At 51.3% G+C, this 18,929-nt stretch overlaps 7 protein-coding genes across 7 annotated transcripts; 3 read left to right on the top strand and 4 right to left on the bottom strand.

Annotated features, from left to right (window-relative positions):
• Window positions 1–1,395: 1,395 nt before the first annotated feature.
• On the top strand, window positions 1,396–2,379 carry BO83DRAFT_69293 (uncharacterized protein). Its single transcript, XM_025537537.1, has 2 exons — window positions 1,396–1,936; window positions 1,994–2,379. Exons 1-2 carry the CDS (start codon window positions 1,641–1,643, stop codon window positions 2,277–2,279), a joined length of 582 nt encoding a protein of 193 aa, XP_025386380.1. The 5' UTR covers window positions 1,396–1,640; the 3' UTR covers window positions 2,280–2,379.
• BO83DRAFT_69078 (uncharacterized protein) lies at window positions 2,325–2,829 on the bottom strand. The gene has a single exon (XM_025537535.1). The coding sequence runs from the start codon at window positions 2,656–2,658 to the stop codon at window positions 2,371–2,373; it is 288 nt and encodes a 95-aa protein (XP_025386379.1). The 5' UTR covers window positions 2,659–2,829; the 3' UTR covers window positions 2,325–2,370.
• Window positions 2,830–3,000: 171 nt separating this feature from the next.
• On the top strand, window positions 3,001–7,215 carry BO83DRAFT_316747 (RmlC-like cupin; the record flags this gene model as incomplete). The annotated part of the gene is made up of 12 exons (XM_025527678.1): window positions 3,001–3,303; window positions 3,387–4,109; window positions 4,511–4,671; window positions 4,774–4,815; window positions 4,889–5,702; window positions 5,751–5,784; window positions 5,838–5,949; window positions 5,996–6,016; window positions 6,065–6,390; window positions 6,472–6,646; window positions 6,710–7,046; window positions 7,120–7,215. 12 exons carry the CDS (start codon window positions 3,001–3,003, stop codon window positions 7,213–7,215), a joined length of 3,144 nt encoding a protein of 1,047 aa, XP_025386378.1.
• A 334-nt stretch (window positions 7,216–7,549) lies between these two features.
• Window positions 7,550–9,411, bottom strand: BO83DRAFT_390311 (putative monooxygenase; the record flags this gene model as incomplete). Its single annotated transcript, XM_025532851.1, has 7 exons — window positions 7,550–7,706; window positions 7,812–7,933; window positions 7,998–8,187; window positions 8,259–8,307; window positions 8,368–8,423; window positions 8,494–9,284; window positions 9,364–9,411. 7 exons carry the CDS (start codon window positions 9,409–9,411, stop codon window positions 7,550–7,552), a joined length of 1,413 nt encoding a protein of 470 aa, XP_025386377.1.
• Window positions 9,412–10,715: 1,304 nt separating this feature from the next.
• BO83DRAFT_69021 (MFS transporter) lies at window positions 10,716–12,859 on the top strand. The gene is made up of 6 exons (XM_025537534.1): window positions 10,716–11,020; window positions 11,120–11,194; window positions 11,259–11,511; window positions 11,578–11,619; window positions 11,687–12,170; window positions 12,240–12,859. The coding sequence occupies exons 1-6, from the start codon at window positions 10,997–10,999 to the stop codon at window positions 12,823–12,825; spliced, it is 1,464 nt and encodes a 487-aa protein (XP_025386376.1). The 5' UTR covers window positions 10,716–10,996; the 3' UTR covers window positions 12,826–12,859.
• A 34-nt stretch (window positions 12,860–12,893) lies between these two features.
• Window positions 12,894–15,016, bottom strand: BO83DRAFT_418485 (uncharacterized protein; the record flags this gene model as incomplete). Its single annotated transcript, XM_025534819.1, has 3 exons — window positions 12,894–14,827; window positions 14,878–14,893; window positions 14,947–15,016. Coding segments are annotated over 3 exons (2,020 nt in total), but the record flags the coding sequence as incomplete, so codon positions are not given.
• Window positions 15,017–15,392: 376 nt separating this feature from the next.
• Window positions 15,393–18,040, bottom strand: BO83DRAFT_400204 (carbon catabolite derepressing protein kinase Snf1; the record flags this gene model as incomplete). The annotated part of the gene is made up of 4 exons (XM_025533380.1): window positions 15,393–15,940; window positions 15,999–16,631; window positions 16,712–17,547; window positions 17,634–18,040. 4 exons carry the CDS (start codon window positions 18,038–18,040, stop codon window positions 15,393–15,395), a joined length of 2,424 nt encoding a protein of 807 aa, XP_025386374.1.
• Window positions 18,041–18,929: the final 889 nt, after the last annotated feature.

Below are 18,929 nucleotides of genomic sequence, written 5' to 3'. Positions count from 1 at the left end.
ACTGCCACTTGCGAGGCGCGGAAATTACGGCCTGCAAAAATCACTATCTTATCGTCCAGTAATCTACTATTCTCATTTGTTCCCTCTCCCCGTGATTATTCCTTCTCATTTTATTTTTAAATTTTATTCTTATTTTTATTTTCTCTACTAAATCTTTTTCTTTTTCTTTTTTTTCGAGGGCGCTTGTCCGCGTGTCCTCATGCCCCTGCGGTTTCATGGCTCCCGTCACACTGTGCCCATTGTTCACAGGCACGCATGAACAAACTTCCCCTTCCCTCACTCTTCGCGGATTTGACTCGCTATTTCTTCTTTGCCTTCCTCAGTCTCCATATTCCCTATATTCAGGGGATAAGAAGACAGCTTTTAGCGCATGGGCAGTGGCGCTGCCGCTAAATTGGTCTAAACGCCGCACGACCGTTGCTCCATCGCTTGCGGGCACATTGGAAGGCCTACGGAGTATTCCGACTAGAGTATAAGCTGAGGCGTAGCTTACAGGGCCACAGAGTTAGGCAGAAAGTGTCAAGACTATCCGAAGCCTATTCATGTGCCATGAAATGATTGGGTGAACAGCCCGGCTGAGACGCAGCTTCGTGCATGGAACACCCTACGACTATACCAACATATAGGGAGAAGCCCCAGGGTGAACTCAAGGCATACGGTATTGACGAACGTCGATGACTCTGTATGGCTGCTAGTCCAGTGTCACTACGACCACAACACATCGCTGGAACAAAATTCCGCGTTATCATAATCTGTTGCCAGCCATGATCGTGTAAGTGCGTGTCGCACTGCGCTTATCCGTTATGGGAGGTCAGCGAAAGGCTTAAAGGGCCACGTCGCATTGAAAGCAGTTGACCTAGGATGCTTGCCGAGCTTAGCGATTCTTGTTAGTCGCGTAACACAATTCTCCGTGGCTGCCATGCTTTTGGGTCTTGTATTCCCGCCGTATAACATTTCCGGCTTCTGCTTGGTCACATACTCGAGCCTGAACCGACGTCTATATTTTCGACTAAGCGCACCATGCAGCCATAATCACCTATTCGGTCGCCCAATCAATGATAATCGAGATCCATCATTGTCCGATACGCTTGGGCAAGTCGTGCATCTAGGCACCTGGTCTGGTTGGCAACGGCCGGCACAACGCCCATAAACTGGACCCGGCCCTATGGATCAAGATTGCAGAAAAGGCCCCACTGGGGCGCGGAGTCTTTCCTTAAAGAAATCGGAGGTGTTGACACGCCCGACAGGCACATCCTGCATCTCCTCAGGTGGCCTGGGGCTGTCTCTGCGGCCCCTTTATGATCCTGGGACCATGCTGCACTGTCCGGTCTCATGTTATTGGTGCGGCATATCGAAAATGAAAAATCTCTGGATGTGACTGAGTCTTCGTGCCTTGAATTTTGCTCGGAGGATGAAATTTTGACAGATAATTTGACGTTGCTGATACGAAGTTGTCTTGACTCGAGAGCTGGTAGCACACATCGATGACCGAATGAGTCTTACAGTTCCCGTCCCCCGCGAGCTTGCCCTTGGCACTAAGCAGGGAGCGGGATGATTTGACTGAAGCAATTCGCCTTTGCTTTTTTCTTTCTCATTACCTTCCTATCTGGGAATCTTCGCCGATTCTATGTCTCATCTTGATGATTGATAAGCCCAGTGGTCCCCCTTACAAATACTGCGTTTGGTATTGGGAAGAAGCATATCCGACTCTTGATTCTTTCTCTCTGTCCGATCAAAGTATCAACCCCTCTCTAAGGTTGTGGAACCAGTTTCTGAGCATAGCCTATTCTTGGACTACATATTACCATCTCGTCCTCGTTTCTGAAGAAATGCCTCATCAAGCCGGACTGATGTATCAACGAGACCCGGGGCATACCTCCTGCATTGGGGGGCGGACAGTGGTGACATGCCGAAGCTGTGCGGGAAACGCACCACGGTCAGTCAATGCATCCAATCATTCTTGGATCGTGTTGCCAATGCTAATCGGGATCAGAAACTCCGTTTGTAGTAGCTGCAACGGCCGTGGGTTCAATGTCTTCATATGTCCTCACTGCAATCCGGCCGCTGCGGCGGCAGCATTCAAGGGCTCTGCTGGAACATCACAAGGCACCACGCCGAATTCATCTGTCCCTGCTTCGCCGTCATCTCTGAGCAGGAGCTCATCCACCTTATCCTCAGATACCAGGCCTATTGGGAACGGAAGGCGGTCGGGGGACAGCGACGAGAGCTCTTCAGGCGGACACGTCGGGGCAGGGACTAATTCACCACGGACGGTATAGAGGATTCTTAGGGACGTCGGAAAAAGGGCGCTGGTCGCCCGTGTGCCCAGTTGGTTTTCGGACACTCATTTGACTGCTTACATGTGTTGCGCTATCGTAACCTTTTTGATTTATGAAGGACCATAAGGACGGGTCTGCGGGGGTTTCTTTTTTGGCGAAGTGCAGGCGCATCAGGACATAGAAAGAAGCATGGCCTTCCATGCAGGAAACCTGTGGAGGGTTTTTGATTGCGCACCATGTCACGATAGTCCATCGTCGTCGGACTTCGTTTCGATGTACTTACTGTTTCACGCCAGATACCAACAGGGAAATGAATTGCCAGATGCTTGGATGGAGTGACGTCAGCTCCCGGGGTGAGCTTTCCCGAGCTTCTCTCCATGTTGGATTCAGGACCATTGGTTTGCCTCGGATGCGAACAAGTGCAAGGATCATTTCATTCGCCCCCTCCACTCTCCTCTTGAATGATCTAAGGAACCATTTTCGCTACGTCTCTGTCACTCCCACCCCCGGATATCCCGACCTCCCCCCATCCCACGGCATATCCGACAGCCGGCAATGAGAGTCTGGAGTTTGGGGCAAGACGTGAGGACGATCACTCCACCTCAGGTTCCGAATGCTGTTTCCCCCAGAAACCTATATGTAGGAACCATGACTGCCCCTGAACTCAAAAGCTGCTTGTCCTTTCCTTACTCATTAAGTAACGCTCTGATTTTCCTACAACATGGCCTTGTCTTTCACTGAAAAGCCCCCGCAGGGGAGGGTTCCTTATGCGATCCCGCAATTGGAGGGTGAACGCATCACGATTCCGGGGAGCAAAGGAGCCTTTCGTATCCTGGCTTCCTCTAAGCAGACCAATGGCCTCATGGCTGTCTTTCAGAGCGGGGCTGTCCTTTCAGACGCCCCGGGCTTTCACTATCACAACCACGCCCATGATGTCTTCCTGGTGACCAAGGGCTTCTTGAAACTGTGGAATGGAGACAAATGTCGGATAATGGGGCCTGGAGATTTCGCTTATGTTCCTCCTGTATGTCGGATCTTGATTTCTCTGCTACATTTCCTGTCCTCCCTTTCTTCGCTCACGACTGACTCTCCAATGCCTACCTATAGACTGTGGTTCATAACCCGGAACTGCTGGGACCACATACCGAGACCTACGGCGTCGTCACTCCCGGCGACTGGGTCGACTTCTTCCGCTACGTGTCCGAGCCTTATGAGGGTATCCTGGTTCCCGAGAGCGACGATCGTGACCTCAAGGCTCTGTTAATACCAAAAGTGATGGCTGCGAAGCAGGACTTTGACGTCGTGTTCCAACCACACTACCAACCTCCTGCACTGGGGGAGTGGAGTGCAGATGAGGAGAAGCTCCCCGAGTCGTCACAACCATATTTCCTGCGCGCCAACACGGGTCCCAAATGGATGCTGGGAGGTGTCATGTCCCGACCATTTGTCACCACCCGTCAGAGCCAGGGTGTCTGCGCCATTTCCAGCATTGAATCCTCTAAGACATACGGCGAAACTCTACTTTCTAAATTCCTGACCTTCCAGTCGGTTGATCACTGTTTATGTGTTCAGGAGGGGACACTGACCGTCCAGCTGAAGGATGGCCCCGAGTCAACTTTCCGCGAAGGAGAGACAGTTGTGATCCCGGCCGGTCAGGCGTTCGCTCTAAGATTTGCCAGTCGGTATGTGCGGGTCTGGTCATTTACCGATGGCGATGGCATTGAGACTTTGATCCATCGGTTGGGCACACCATTCGAAGGTGCTATTCTACCTGACCAAGTGCCGGAGTGGAACCCGGCGGAGGTTGGGTCTGTGGCGTCCGAGTTGAATGTGACCATTGACCTCTAGAGGGGAGAGAAGGGGGAAGGGGGAAAGGTTGGATGACGTGGATGCATGAACTTAGCGTGGCTCCATTGAGCCTTGTGACGACTATTGGAACTGGAACTATTAGCGATACCTGTCATGCTCTACCTTATTTGTATTAGTTAGTTAGAAAAGTGGAGAGGAATCGAATTCATTTCATTTAATTTATTATTTCTTCTGCACCCCGCGGGGACCCCGCAGAGGGTTCCCACGTGATGCTCACGGTCGGAAATCCCGGCCAAGTCTCCCTTTTCCAACTTCATCCTTTTGCGACTAACTTCGGCCTCTACTACGATCAACTATTTTCCCCTTATCTTTAATTTGCCTCCACTCTTGTCCTTATAGTTCGTTTCGGATACATACCCCAGTTTTCCCTATGTCGTTTACCTTCGTCTAGATGGATGATGGATGAGTCGCCCCCCATTCACACCGCGGGTGATGATTCTCTTCCCCCGCCGCGGGCCAAACGCCCTCGCGCTGCACAAGCATGCGACCGCTGCAGGGCCAAGAAGTACAAGTGCGACGAGCAGTATCCCTGCGCGCACTGTAAAAGTATGCCGACTATCGCGATAAGATGCCCCATCCTGAACTAACCTCCTTTCTAGAAAGCCAACTCAATTGCGTCTATCAGGGGAATTACCGTCAACGCGAAAGCAGCAGGTCTGCACGGTATGTATATTATCGTTCGCCAATATAGTAACTAGCTAGCTAGTCCGTGTCTTGGTATTTGCTGACACATCAGACAGATATGTCGCTGATCTAGAGCGCAAAGTAGACGAGCTTACGGCTCGACTAAGGTTGGCAGAGGCGGACGTTACGTCTCAGCATTCCTCGCGGTCCCAGAAGGTAGTAGTACAACCAAGCTCGGGACCTAAGCAAGCTCCTCCTCCCCCAGTGGGCGTTGAGGCGACTCCATTGTCACTTCCTCGCGCTGCATCCACGCCGAGAGAAGATGCGCCTTTCATTTACGAACACCATGACGAAGCTGGGGAGTCGGTAGGGGATGAAATCAGCGAACTGAACCACCACACCAACGGTATCGAATTTCACGGCAGCACTTCTTCGACGGCTCTCCTCGGTCATCTCCAAAAGGCCCGGGAACCGCAACGCTCCTTGGAGCGACGGGACGCACGTCTCGAGGATCCGGGATATTCGATTGTCTCGACGCTGCATAATTCCAGCTTTTCACCCTCGGGCACGGGCTCCGCCCAGCCCTTGACCTTACGGGAACAGAATTATTACTTTGAGCAGGCTCATGCATTCATCAACGGCTATTTTGAGAATATTCATTTCATTCATCCTCTTATTGATAAGGAGGACTTTTTGCTTCGGGCGCACAGTCTCTGGTTCAATCGTGGCGTTCAGCCAGAGCCGAGTTTTGTTGCCTTGTATCTGAGTATCCTGTCGTTCGGGGCCCTGGTCCGGGTCTGGGATGAGGACAGGCTGGGTGGACTGACCCGGTTCGAATGGAGTAGGAAGCTGTTTGGGGAGGCCCAGATGTACCTCAACTACCTGCAGTTCTCGAATACTCTGGATACGGTGCAGTGTCTATACCTTATGGTATGAGATGCTTTCTTCCTGGGCGAAATACGGACTGACCTTGTCTAGGCTAAAATCTGTCAGAACGAGCTAAATCCGAACTGTAAGTAACTACTTCGCTGCTTGCTTTTTGGCTGATAAGCTGACATGGCTTAGTGGCATACATGTACCTGGGACTGGCTATCCGCACATGTCTGGCTGCTGGGTTCAACCGTGAGGTGCGCAGTTCGACAGAGCAACGCTCGGAGTGGATTTCAAAGACGTGGTGGTAAGTTCGTGCCCTGCTCGGATAGAGCTCACGCTAACTCTAGCAGGGGACTGTTCTCTTTGGAGATGTAAGTCTTTCTGGACATCCGGTTCAGTCATGGTTCTAACCACACCAGTGAAATGAGCTTTTCTGTAGGCCGTCCGGATACTCTAGGCATGGATGAGTACCACAACCGAGCCCTACCTGAGAGAGACGACTCTGAGTACGCTGTTATCCCATGGATGGTGGATTTTGCATACATCATCCGCAAGGTGTCTGTGCAAATTTACCATTCGCGTATTACGTTACAAGAGAAGCTGCATCTCGCACTCCAAATTGAAAATGAGCTAGACCGATGGATGGCGAGACTGCCGGACAGGATCAAACCAGACATTGTTCAACGAGCAACAGGAGGGGCGTTGAGAGATCCGAAATGGGCACGAAGGCAACGCTTAGTGCTCGGTATTCGTAAGCACCCCCCCCCCCCCCCCTGCACGTCCTCATTATTTGTTTCAGTCACAGACACTAAACCTTCCCGACCAGGCTACTACAACGTGAAGATGCTCCTGTTCCGACCATTCCTCAGCTACTTCACACGCAAATTACGACATACCCCTATGGAACTAGAAGAAACGATCGCCAAATGTCTCGACGCAGCAATGAAAACCATCCAAGTCATTTACGATATCTACCGAATTCACACGTTCTTCCGCTGCTGGTACGCCTGCCTTATACCTCTTCCTATACCCTCCCATTCATACCCCGTTTAACCCAAAATTAGGTGGTACAACACCACATATGTCATGTTCGCCACGTCCACCCTCCTCCTTCCCATGTCCAAACTAGGCATGTGTGCCGAAACCATCCCGCTCCGCCGCTCCGTCGAAATGGCCGTCGAGATCCTCGAAGCAATGGATGAATCCGTGGTGGCGCGTAAATCTGTCGAAATTATCAAACACTATTTGCGAGAATTCCGGCCCATCGATGTTCAATCCGCTAACACACCATCTAGTAGCAATGATGGAACCAAAATTGCCGACTCTACTACTGACCCAGGAGCTGCTGCTGCTGCTGCTGCATCTGCTTCGGGTACTGCCCAGACAGGGTTCGATATTCCGGTATGTTGTTTCGATCCTTCAACCCGCTTCATGTACAAATGGAAAAGCAGAATTGCTAACGTAGGGGGTATAGGAATGGGCATATGGCTTCGGCTTCCCGGATTGTTCTTTTGAAGGGATCGCTAGGCTGTTCGATGATTTGGGGGGTTTGCCGATGTTGGATGGGTGACCATGTATTACTACTATATTTTACTATGTGCTATGCAATTCAATTGCTGGGTATTTAGGACTTGGGAGTTTTGTATAGTGAGTTTGACTTGTATATAGCTAGTTAGTGGAATTGATAGATGACTTCATAGTCTACTATTTCTTTGCCTACATCCTGAATCTGATCTAGTAGTGATCTAATGAAACTACTATTGATAGTTTCCCAGTGAGCACGTAATTAGAACAACCGAAGACAACTACTAAAACACGCTCCTCCCACCAATCAAAAAACCTAGATAGATGAAATTAGGGATCCATTCCATACTGTATCTGTACCCAACCACTAGAACACCATTCTATAGATGCGAAGTAACCCCCCTCCTCTTACTACTACTACTACTACTACCACCACCACCACCACCACTAAACAACCCCGGATTCTGCTCCACCACGTTCTCCACCTCCTTAATTGCATCATATCCATATAGCCATGGTTGAACTTCAGGACACGTCCTACACATTATCGTATTAGCATATGCTTACTTTCTACCCCTCCCCCTCCTACTTCTCAAACCAGAAGAAGATGGGGTGGGGAAGGGATTAGTTAATAGTACATACCACCGACTCGGAAAAGCCCCCTTGAGCTCCTTCCCCAGCTGAGAGAGGAATAACTGGTCTCGTTTCTCTTGTTCGGGGCCGTCGTGCATGTGGAAGTCGTTTCTCTGTTTATTTACACATTCCTGGTGGTTAGTATATTTGTGCTTTCCTGGGGTTGGGGGTGGCAGTAGTATGTGGCTGACTAACCTGCTTGAACGTCTCCCTCACGATCGCTTCACCTCGAGACTTGCGCAGCTTCTCGTATAAACGGAGGATAGCGGGCAGGTCGGATTTGTGTTTCATGTGGCCGAGGAGACCTCCGAGGACGGCGCCGTCTTCGAGGGATGAGTTGGCGCCTTGCGCGAGGTAGGGGAGCATTGGGTGGCAGGCGTCGCCGCTGGAGGTTTGGTTGGGTTGATTAGTTGGTGGGTGGGTTGGGTTTGGGGGAAGGGGGATTGGACAATGTACATGAAGACGAGGTTGGATTTGTCGTTAATCCAGGATTCCATTTCGGCGTCTGAGTCGGATTTGGTTAGTAGATAACAGGAGGATCGGGTTGGGGTGGTGGTGTACTTACGGTGCATGAGTTTCCATTTATCAACGCCGTTCACGTAGCCCAGGAATCGGGTTAAGCTGTACGATATCAGTTTCTTGGGGATCATTCAAGTGTTTTTGGCTTGGGGGGGGGGGGAAGCAAACGTACACTGGATCCCAACCCACGAATAAGCGCATCATTTCGTCCAGCGAGCCAGTCTGTCTAGATACTCCCGGGGGTAGATTATCCGGTACCAGGAGCACAATATTCATCATCTTCCCTCCGCGCAGGGAATACCCTACTGCATGTGCCCCAGGTCCAATCCAGAAATGTACCGTCGGGTTCTCAACCCAAGCTTTCAGGTCCGGGTCTGAGATCTGGTCTGCCGTTAGGACAATCCGATACGCCAGATCTCCCGTGGGAATGGGGTCGTCTTTTTTCCCGCAGTAGCATTCCCGGCACCGGGACCAGAGTCCATCTGCGGCGACAATTAGATCCCCGGAAAGAGTTCTGCCGCTGAGGGTGGTGACGGTAGTGGTGTCGAAGTCAATCGTGTTGACTCTCTCGTCGAGATGGAAGATCACGCCGAGCTCCTTGGCTCGCGCGTAGAGTGCTTGTTGCAGGTCTACGCGGTGCAGGTCGATGAAGGGTGCGGAGTACTTGGAGCGGATATTCCGACTGAATGATTCTTCATGGGCGAGGACTTCGCCTGTGTAGCGGTGAACTGTTAATGAAGTGGGCTCTGCAGCGTCGGTCCATAGCTTCTCGGGGAGTTTCCAGTGTGAGAACAAGCGGGAAGCATTTGGAGTGATCTGGAGACCGGCGCCAACTTCGGCTAACTCCTTCGCTTGCTCGAGAACTGTAACGGTGTGGCCGGACATGGCGCAGGAAATGGCGGTGGCGAGGCCACTGAGGCCTGCGCCAACGACGATGATGTCAAGGTGTGAGTCTTTATGACTCTATTTGATGGTTTAGTATTCATCTTCATCACCTCCCCTTTCAAAAGTTACTTTGGTACGGCTCAGGGATAAAACATACCATTGTGGATCCTTCACTTCTCCCGAGAACACTGTTAAAGATGCCCATGGTGGCAGGGGTTCTCGAAATGACAATGGCAAAGCGGAATGGCACGTAAGGAGGCAATCGCGATGTTTGTTGCTCTTTAAATCCACGTCGACACGCTTTGCCGCCGGAGCTGCACTTTTCCGCAAATCACAAATCGTCAATTGGTCCAGATAGGAGAGAAATTCTGAGCTCAAGCTGGGGCTGATTTGTAGGATTTGCCCCGGTGTCCCCGGCTTTCCCGAGGATCGGGATATCCGGGGGTGTGATGCAACGGTTCCAGTGGCTGACGTTCACCCCCATTCTTCATCTTGAGCAACTTGCGGGGGATCCGGGGTCTAGTGCCTTGGCTGGCATGGAAATGGCAACGTATGTTGGAATTAGCGAACGGAAATTCCGTGGAGGGCTATGATACGAAGCCAACACAGAAAGTGAAAAGCGAGAAGCCCCCACAAGTCAAGAATGGCAGAGCAGGTGACTCCGTCACGTGGGGCCTTTGCTTTTCGCCCTGCTGGATTCCTTGTACTTCTTCCTCAACACCATGTTCGAATTGCCATCCATAGCTCAGTCCATGGTCCATCGGCAAAGTCAATTCTGCTCGTGGTTCGATGTCATCTCTGCGAAGTGGATCGACTAAAGCAGGCAGAAATATCCGAAAGCATATCTGTCTAAACCGAAGAAACTGTTAATCGGCCAGGAATCTTTTGGGGAAGAAGTCGCTCACGCAAGTGCTGACAAGTACGACTGGAGCTTAGCTTCGCTGTTTGGAATCTCGCTACCAGACCTGCCAGGGGCTAGACTCATCTGACCGCCAAAGAAGAGTTGAGCTCACAGACAGCTTACCCAAAAGTTGAGGACACTCTAAGCACGGTCTATGCTCGACTTGATTCGCCGAGGTAAGCTCTCCTAGCATTGAACAATAAGCATGACCTTCCCCGCTTACCAGGCACCAATATCCCACGTGTACGCTGCTCGAAGGTCCTATCAGGAGCACTTAAGAGGCAAAGCTCTTTGTTTATCATAAAGCAAACAAGGTTTGAGGTCATGACGTCGGGAAGAACCCGCGCAGGGCGGAGACGCAGTCTTTACGGCCATGACGCCTAGATACGACCCCTCCCAGAGGCACTTCGACTCAGTCCCCCAGCCGCCGTTAATATAGAGATCACCGTACAGGCTCTCCTATTGAGCAGCATGGGCCTCTGGACGGAGCACTATTATTCGGTAGCTTTACGCCACTAGTGTACTCTATCTCGCTCTTCCTATCACAATCCATCTACGGCGCAGGATCGTACGTGGTCCCGAATATTCGGGGAACCCGAGGGCCACATCCCGGGATGAAGTGGCGTTTCAACGCCAGTCCCTACCCTGTTCAGGGAGATTCCGGTGGGCTTAGCCCATGTGATGATGGCATATGTTGTGTGGGGTAAATCCGGGGTAGTAGTGACAACTACCCAACTGCCGATATATGATCCGCTCCCTGTCTAGATATATAGAACTTGGCATCGTATGACCTTTCTTCTGTTCCTCACGACAGCTGGACCCTGAGTGGCCTGAGAATTGTCCAATACTGCTACTAGTACTAGTACCAGTACTTCCATCATAGTACAATATGGCATCCCAAATAGATCCTAGGGTGTGTCCCTCCCTCCTCTTCATCATCGAATTGGAAAATAAACAAACTAGAAACAAGCGCTGACCATCTGCTCTATGTCCTCCTATCGGCAATTTACAGCTCTATCCCCGCAGAGTCCGATATGCAGCTCTACTCACCGTCAATGTATTTGTCTTCATGGGCAATATGTACTCGGTATTATACCTACTATCTATCCAGTCGCCGGACCAGCACTACTCACACGCATGTTCCACATTAGTCAGGGATAGCGACCGGCTTTGACTCCCTCGCGGCCGATCTCCACGTCGGATACCAAAAGCTCGCTGACCTAGTCTCCTGGTCCGTCTTGTCCATGGGCCTAGCCAACCTGGTCTGGATGCCGCTGGCACTATGCTTCGGAAAGCGCCCGGTTGTACTCGTGTCCATGGCTATGTTTGTCGCTGGGATAATCTGGTCGGTCGTTGCAAAGGACTACAATAGCTTGATGGGAGCTAGAGTGTTTGCTAGTTTTGGTATGATATACCATTCCCTGGGACTTTGTCCATGCGATGAATAGGATTTTTTACTAACAGCCACAGGCTATGGATCGATCGAGTCATTGGGGCCTAGTATCCTAGCTGGTTCGTATTTCCATCTTTCTAAGATACGTCTGAAGCGAAGCGAGCAGGGTCCACTAACAAACCCTAGACATGTTCTACGAACGCAACTACTCCAGTGCAATGGCAATCTACGCTCTCTTCCTCTCGGCCGGCTCGCAAGTCGGTCCCCTCATCGCCGGTTACCTCGTTGCTGCCCGTGGCTGGCGCTGGTTCTTCATCCTGTGTCTCATCATTGCTGCAGTCAATTTGGTAGCCACCTTCTTCTTTCTCCCAGAGACACTCTACGAGCCTGGTCCCGAGGAGCAATTGGATGTGGACGATAGAGAGAAGGCCGAGGCCTATCATAGCCACGTCGAGGCCGTGCCCGATGTCAACGCCTGGCGGCGGCAGCAGCAGCAGCAATTCTCCTACGGAGCGTATTGGAAGAGTTTGTTTAAAGTTGGCCTATCGGATGCAGCGAGAGAAAATGGTGTCTTCAAGCAACTGGCTCGGCTGTTCTGGCTACCGTTGCCCATGCTGCTAGTCCCGGGGGTTTTGATAGCTGCGATGATGTACGGTGTTGTATTAGGAGGGTAGGTTAACTCCCTTCCCAGGATGATTATCTCCTGGAATCAAGCACGCTGACTATGCTATGCCGACAGTGTGGTCTCTATATCCACCCTTTCTGCCGACATCTTCTCCCCTCCGCCATATAACTTCTCCTCTGCCGCTCTCGGCCTCTGGACGTTTGGTAGCTTCGTCGGCATTCTCGTCGTGTGGCCCATCGCGGGCCCTCTGACCGACGCTCTCTCTACCTATCTCCGCAAACGTAACAATGGCGTCCATAAACCGGAGCATCGGGTCCCCGCGCTCATTATCCCGTTCGTCATCACTCCACTCGGTCTGGTTATCTTTGGATACACCGTCTCCCGCCACATGCAGTATGTGATACCGGCAGTAGGCTCGGCCATGTCTGCAGCAGGGTTGACGCTAGTCCCTTCGGTGATGTTGTCATACGTTGTCGACTCATACCCGGACACTAGCGGCGAGGCGCTAGTATTGGTGAATGCTAGCAAGAATGTCGTTGCCTTCGGGTTGAGCAAGGGATCAGTGGACTGGATGACCTCCCAGGGTGTGGACAAGATGTTCTATGAGTTCGCTGCTGTACAATGGGCGGTCCTCGCTTTGGGATTACCATTATATTTCTTCGGGCCGTGGATCAGGAAGAGAACTTCCAAGTACTTTTAACGATGATGATCTGTCTCTGTATATATATATATACTCGATTGGACATCCTTCATATCTTTTTCCATCAATTAATGATATTGTCGAGCCAAGGTGGCTATTTGTTGAATTGTTTCTGCCATTGGACGAGACACGCTCCAGCGCGACGTGATAGTTTCCAGACTGATCTGGAGAAAGTTCATCTCATTGAGCAGTTGGACTTTAGTCCCGTCGGTATCTTCATGCCGGAGGTACTGGTTGATGTCATGTCCCTCACGCCAGATATCATGCCATGGTGTATCTGGCCCGACATGGATCGTCTCTTCGCGGGATAAACACCATCCACCCATCACAACTGCCGACGCATATATAGCAGCCGGGATATGAGGCGCGTGAGCTGACTTGAACGGAATCTGGCTGACAATTCGAGTAATAGCAAGTGCATGTAGAACTGCTCTCGTAGCACCGGCGCTTCTAGCCCATTGGTTCAGACCAAATGACAGCTGGTCTTCCTTGGTGGCCATTCCTCCGAGGGGCTGCTGTAGACCATATGCGTGACATATCCTTCGACATAAGGAAGCAGAAGATACGGCTAGTTCAAGACAGACAGTGTGCCATCGGAGGGTGAGTTGAAAGTTGTTGTCGTGGATGGGTGATTCTTCACTGATGTTTTTGTCGTAGATATTTAACAAAGCTTGGATAATCTGCCTTTCGGAAACTGCGCCGAATACCGGTCCGGTGGTTTCGTGCAGGTCAGATATGAGGGATTGTAGACCCTCTAGGGTGACAAGGGTAGAGAATACTGAGAGACGTGGTGGGGAGGAACTTGAATAATCTGGTGAGAAGACGGAGACAAAGACTTCGCTGAAGGGACGTTGAGTTGGGCTCGATTTTTCCATTTCGACGATCCAATCGTCTGCGGTCTTTGCGAGGAAGGCAGCATCAGGGCATGCGGTTTTGATGGAATTTATTAGGTGACGAGTGCTGGCCGGGGAACCTGAAGCTTGTGAGATTAGGCCGTCGAGTATATAGTGGCCTAGGATTGCGCGTCGTTTGGTTTCAATGGCCGCCCATGTCAACCATGCCGCGTGCTTTGCCGAGTCTGGGGCATCTCGTCCTGGATTATCGTAGTGTTGCATATCTTCGGCGGCGTACATGCCAGATGTTCGCGCCCAGTAGAAGCCAAGTCCATGCCATACAAATGCAGTTGTTCGTATGCTTTCATTGCTCGAAAGTAGTGCAAAGAGTTGACCTAGAAGCGCCGTCATGACCAATTGGACGCCGTCGCAGGCATCTCGCGGCCCCCGCAGGCTACTTAGTGTTTGCCAGGAGGTCGCTACTGCGGTATGGCCGAGGCGCCAGAGCATCTCCCCTTTCTGAGATGAGTCTGGTTGGCATACAAATAAGGAACCGAGGGCTACCATGTTTAGGAGGAGTGGCGGGATGGTTTCACGTGTTGAAAATGTTGGTTCATGTATGACCGGGAAGCATGGTGAAAGCCATTCGAAGAATTGCTGCAAGCATGCGTCAAGGAAAGCGGATGTGATCCCCGAGCTATGCAATTCCGAGTTCAAGCGTTTTGACTGGTCCTCTATCAAATTGTAGCTTTGCTGCATGGCTATCTTTCCAGGTTCTTGTTGAGAAGCTCCGGGGTCCTCTGCAGATAGGATGTTCGGGCCATTGGATATTTGCAGATGCAGTTGATTTGGAAGTTCTGTGAATGGTAGAGGGATGGCCGATGGGCCCCAAAAGTCGGGCATAAACCAATCCATTAGGTTGTCAGAGCCGAGCAGTTGCTGATTCTCCGACAATGGAGACTGTTCGAATGAAGACATGCCTAGAAGGCTCAGTGCAGATCCTTTGGGACTGGGTAGATTGCCCTCGTTTGTGCCGCCTACTGATTGTGCTGCGTCTGAGGAGGCATTTGCTCGAGAGCGGGCATGGAGCCTCTTGTGTCGGCCAAGGACATCACCTCGTCCAAAGCTTCTGCCACATTCATCACATCGAAATGGCCTAGTATTGGTATCTATGTAGCGTGAGATTCGTGCAATAATGAATGCCATTCCCAAAACCTACGAGTTCGCTCATGTCTCTGGGCCTTGTTAACAAGGGGTCTCTGGCAAAGGAAAGGCGTGCAAAACGTACTGAAAGGTGTTCGAACTTGGTATATGACCTATTGCATTGGTGGCACTTGAACTTCTTGACTCGATCCATCAGTTTCAGGGCGTTTGCGCATTAGCCAGCAAAGAACCATAGGCTACTCGGTCTTTGCGGGGAAAGAAAAGAAATGTGGAGAGCGGAATAGTTCGGATGCGGAGACAAGCAAGTTAACTATCTAGCGTGACCGCCTTTCAGACCGGACTCATGAAGAAGCAGTTGGACATGATCTATTTGATATGAGGAAAATGTGGAATATATTATAAATAAAGGTTGGTCGGTATGATGCTCAGCTACCAGCTTAAAAATGAATGCAGCCGATAGAAACAGTGGTGCATAGCTGGACAATCAAGAAACGCCGAATGCTGCCTATTATATGCTCCAAAACACCCATGCGAACGCCTTCACAAATCTAAGAACAACTCGCTGAGACCTCAGCTAGCAACCGCAAGCTGAGCCACCAAATCCGATGCCACGTCAAGGAACGGATAGGGACTAGTGACCTCTTTTTCCTTGTTCCAGAACCGCTTGCTGATGGGATGCCAATCGGCATCCCCTTCGCCACGGATCACATTCTGGTATCCATCGCATTTGAAATCGACCATGTAATTATTCTCTTCGAGCTGGTACAGCTGGATGTCGACGAACACCCAGACACCATAAGAGATGCGCGAAATGGAATGATGCTGCGTCGCAGATGAAGGACCCGACATGCTCGCGTGCTCTGGAGTTAAATTTCTGTCATCCAAGGAAGCTGGCGCACTTGAGAGGTTGACGCGGCGGCGAAGTTCCTCTAGATCACTTCGACTGCTGTGGACACTGGTCGACGGGCCTGGAGCTCTGACGCCTTCTTTCAAGAGGCGGGCTCGTATGAACCACGGTTCTTTCGGGATGTAGTAGTCCGATGGTAGGTCAGGATACTTGCTCTGCAGCGGTTGCGGCTGTCCTGCGTCGGCTGGCTTGACTCCGATCTGCAACCCGTCTGAAAAGAAAATACATTAATCACCCTGAGTTGAGAAGTAGATCTAGTGTGGACTCACCTGCACCAGCTGGCTGGATTTCCCATATCCCGCCTTGTGCTTCAATGGCCTTGTAAAGGTAAAGCATTGCCTCGTAAGGCTGATTGCGTGAACGAATGCCAAACTGCCATTTGCGAGATTTCTTGGGTTGATGCGGAGCACTCCGACCTTCAGGCGGCTCCAAACGCAACTTGTCAAGGTCTATAATACTACGAGAATGCGGCTTCAGAGCCCTTGCTGTCGCCTCTTGTTCCTCCGGGGAGCGGCCACCACGGCGCGAGTCTCCCTCGGATTCTGGACCACGTTGCGCTTGTTCCTCCAATAACCGGTCAGTGGCCTGGATTCTTTGCTCACGTTCGCGTTCGCGCTCGCGCTCGCGCTGTTCCATGAGTTGGTCGTGGACATAAGGTAAGCTCGTTGGTAAAATCCGAACATGGCTCACGCGAGGTGCGTTTAAATCGTCGGCATCGCTCTGCTGAGGCGGTTGATAGGTCTGGCGTTGCGAACCACTACGTGTTCTTGTTGGAGGACCAGGTGGGGTTCCCGGAGCAGGAACAGGAGTTGCTCGTCCAGACGTTGCAGTAGGCTTAGGTATCCTGTCGGGAGGAGGCGAGGGTGTTACCGGGGGTACCAACATATTATCGTCTGTTGGCGCTGGAGAGTGTCAGCACGCTTCACACGTGACAGAGACAATGGCAAAGACCCATAAGAAAGAGATCTTCTGTATTACTCACAATTGGTCTGCATCATCTCATTCTCCATGATGATAAAGAAAGCGTCCTTGATGGCGCTGGGCTCCGGATTCTTGAGCGCATCCTCGATATCGTCGCGGGCATAACCCATACTTCTCTCCAGCTTGGAGATAGCTACTTGATGGATTTTGTGCTGCACTGACAGGGGCTTCCCCGGTACCAACTTGCGGGGATCAATGGCCTTATTCGGATCGACACCGGTAGCAATGAATTCTTCGGGCGGCGGCTGTAGGTATTTGGGTAGGTCTTGAAGGAACCAGGGATCTTGACGGATCTCAGGGATAGTAAGCCTATGAACAGGATGTACCTGCAGCATTGACCTAATTAACCGAGCAGCTCCGGGGGATATGTAGCCAGGCATATGAAAGTTGCCCGCGGCAATTTTCTTGAAAAGGGCCGGTATATAATCGTCGTCGAACGGAAGCCTTCCTACCAACAGCACGTAGAGAATGACACCACAGCTCCATACATCTACCTCCGGCCCCGCATAAAGCTTCCCGGAGATGACCTCTGGCGCTGCATAGTTAGGGCTTCCGCAACTGGTTTTCAGAAAGTTTCCGTCCGTCATGATGTTGCTCAGACCAAAATCGGCGATCTTCACATTCTTCTCGCTATCGATCAGAAGATTCTCCGGTTTGAGGTCACGATGTACGATTTTATGACGATGGCAGTACTCCACAGCACATATGATCTGCTGGAAGAACTTGCGGGCTTCAGCGTCATTACACCGGCCCCTCTTGACTAGATAATCGAAAAGTTCCCGTTCGGCATATTCCAACACCATAACGATGTCGGTTTTGGTGGCAATGACGGTGTATCTGTTGGGAAACCAGCAAGTTAGCCATTGTTGAAGCTTTCACATCGGAATCTCTCCGCCATTGCGGCATGAAGCAGGGAATAGTACAATTTGATGATGTGCGGGTGCCGCAGCAGTTGGAGGTATTGGATCTCACGTTCAACACGACCAACCATGTCACGAGACAGCAATTTGCGACGGGAGATGATCTTCAGAGCGACCTGACGACCACTGGGCTGATGAATGGCCAGTTTCACCTTGCCAAAGGAGCCCTCCCCCAGTATCTTTATCGTCTGGTACTGATCGAGGCGCTGCATGTCCCGGGTGGTTGCTGGTGACTGCATCGGAGGCTCGCCGCCCTTTCCGATCGGGCGGGATGGCGGAGGCATCGCCATGGCGGGAATGTTGGAATTGGAAGGAGGCTCAGTCCCGGCGGTACGGTCACGAGAGCGATCGGAATTGTTGATGGGTGGGAGCGAGACAGAGAGATCCTCGTCGTCGAAAGCAGCGGCCATCCTGACGGGAGACTGGAGGTTGACGGCCGACGTCGGTTCGGCAAGGACGGGGAGGACAACGTGACGTGATGGATTTTGGCCGGAGGGGTGGTCCCGCGCTTGGGCAGATTGCCTTTTTTTTTTTCACCTCCCTCTTCTTAGTTTTCTCTCCCTCCCCTTTTTACGCCCTGATGGCAGCTCTAGAATGATTCGTGGAATTCGGGTCGACGCCTCACTAGCTTGGGTTCGAAAAACCCAATAAAAATATGATCAAAAGGGCGGGCTGTGGATAGAGGATCGGGTCTCCCCCACAACCGGTCAGGTTTGGTGGAAGTGGAGCGCTTGGAGAAGAATCGGTCTGGTCGACACCGAAAACCATCAACAACGCACCAGCTAGCGGGGCGGACGGAGGGGCGGAGAGGTTATTGAGGAGAGCGGGAGGGGGTTTGGGTAACCGTGGTTACGATGATCCTGATGTGCTGGCTGGTCTCGTTAGACTAGATAGATAGCAGAGCCGGACTATTGAACATACCTCTCTAGTGTAACTTCTGTTATTATTGGAGAGAGGGGGGAGGAGGAGAAGATCCCGAACGAAATGAACTCTAGTAGCTTCAACGGTGGTGGGAATAATGCTGACAATGGGGAAGGGACAGATGAATGGAGAGGAAAAACGGGGCGGGTTTAGGCTAGATGGAAAGTAGCTGCGACTAATCCATTTAGCAGATTTAGCACAGACACTCTGTCCTGCTGATGGTTGGCTCGTGTCTGGGTTTGGCCGGGGCATAGGATTGGTCTAAAATGAAGCAACTAACTGATGTACCAAGATAAACATCCTTTCAGGTTAATCATGGTATTACTGTCTTTTAGAATACAATAATATCAAAAATTCTCATCATTCACGGGGAACCGA

Source organism: Aspergillus eucalypticola, assembly GCF_003184535.1.
Source record: "Aspergillus eucalypticola CBS 122712 chromosome Unknown BO83scaffold_18, whole genome shotgun sequence".
In the NCBI taxonomy this organism is placed as follows: Eukaryota; Fungi; Ascomycota; class Eurotiomycetes; order Eurotiales; family Aspergillaceae; genus Aspergillus; species Aspergillus eucalypticola.
This window is presented reverse-complemented; position numbering and strand designations above follow the sequence as displayed.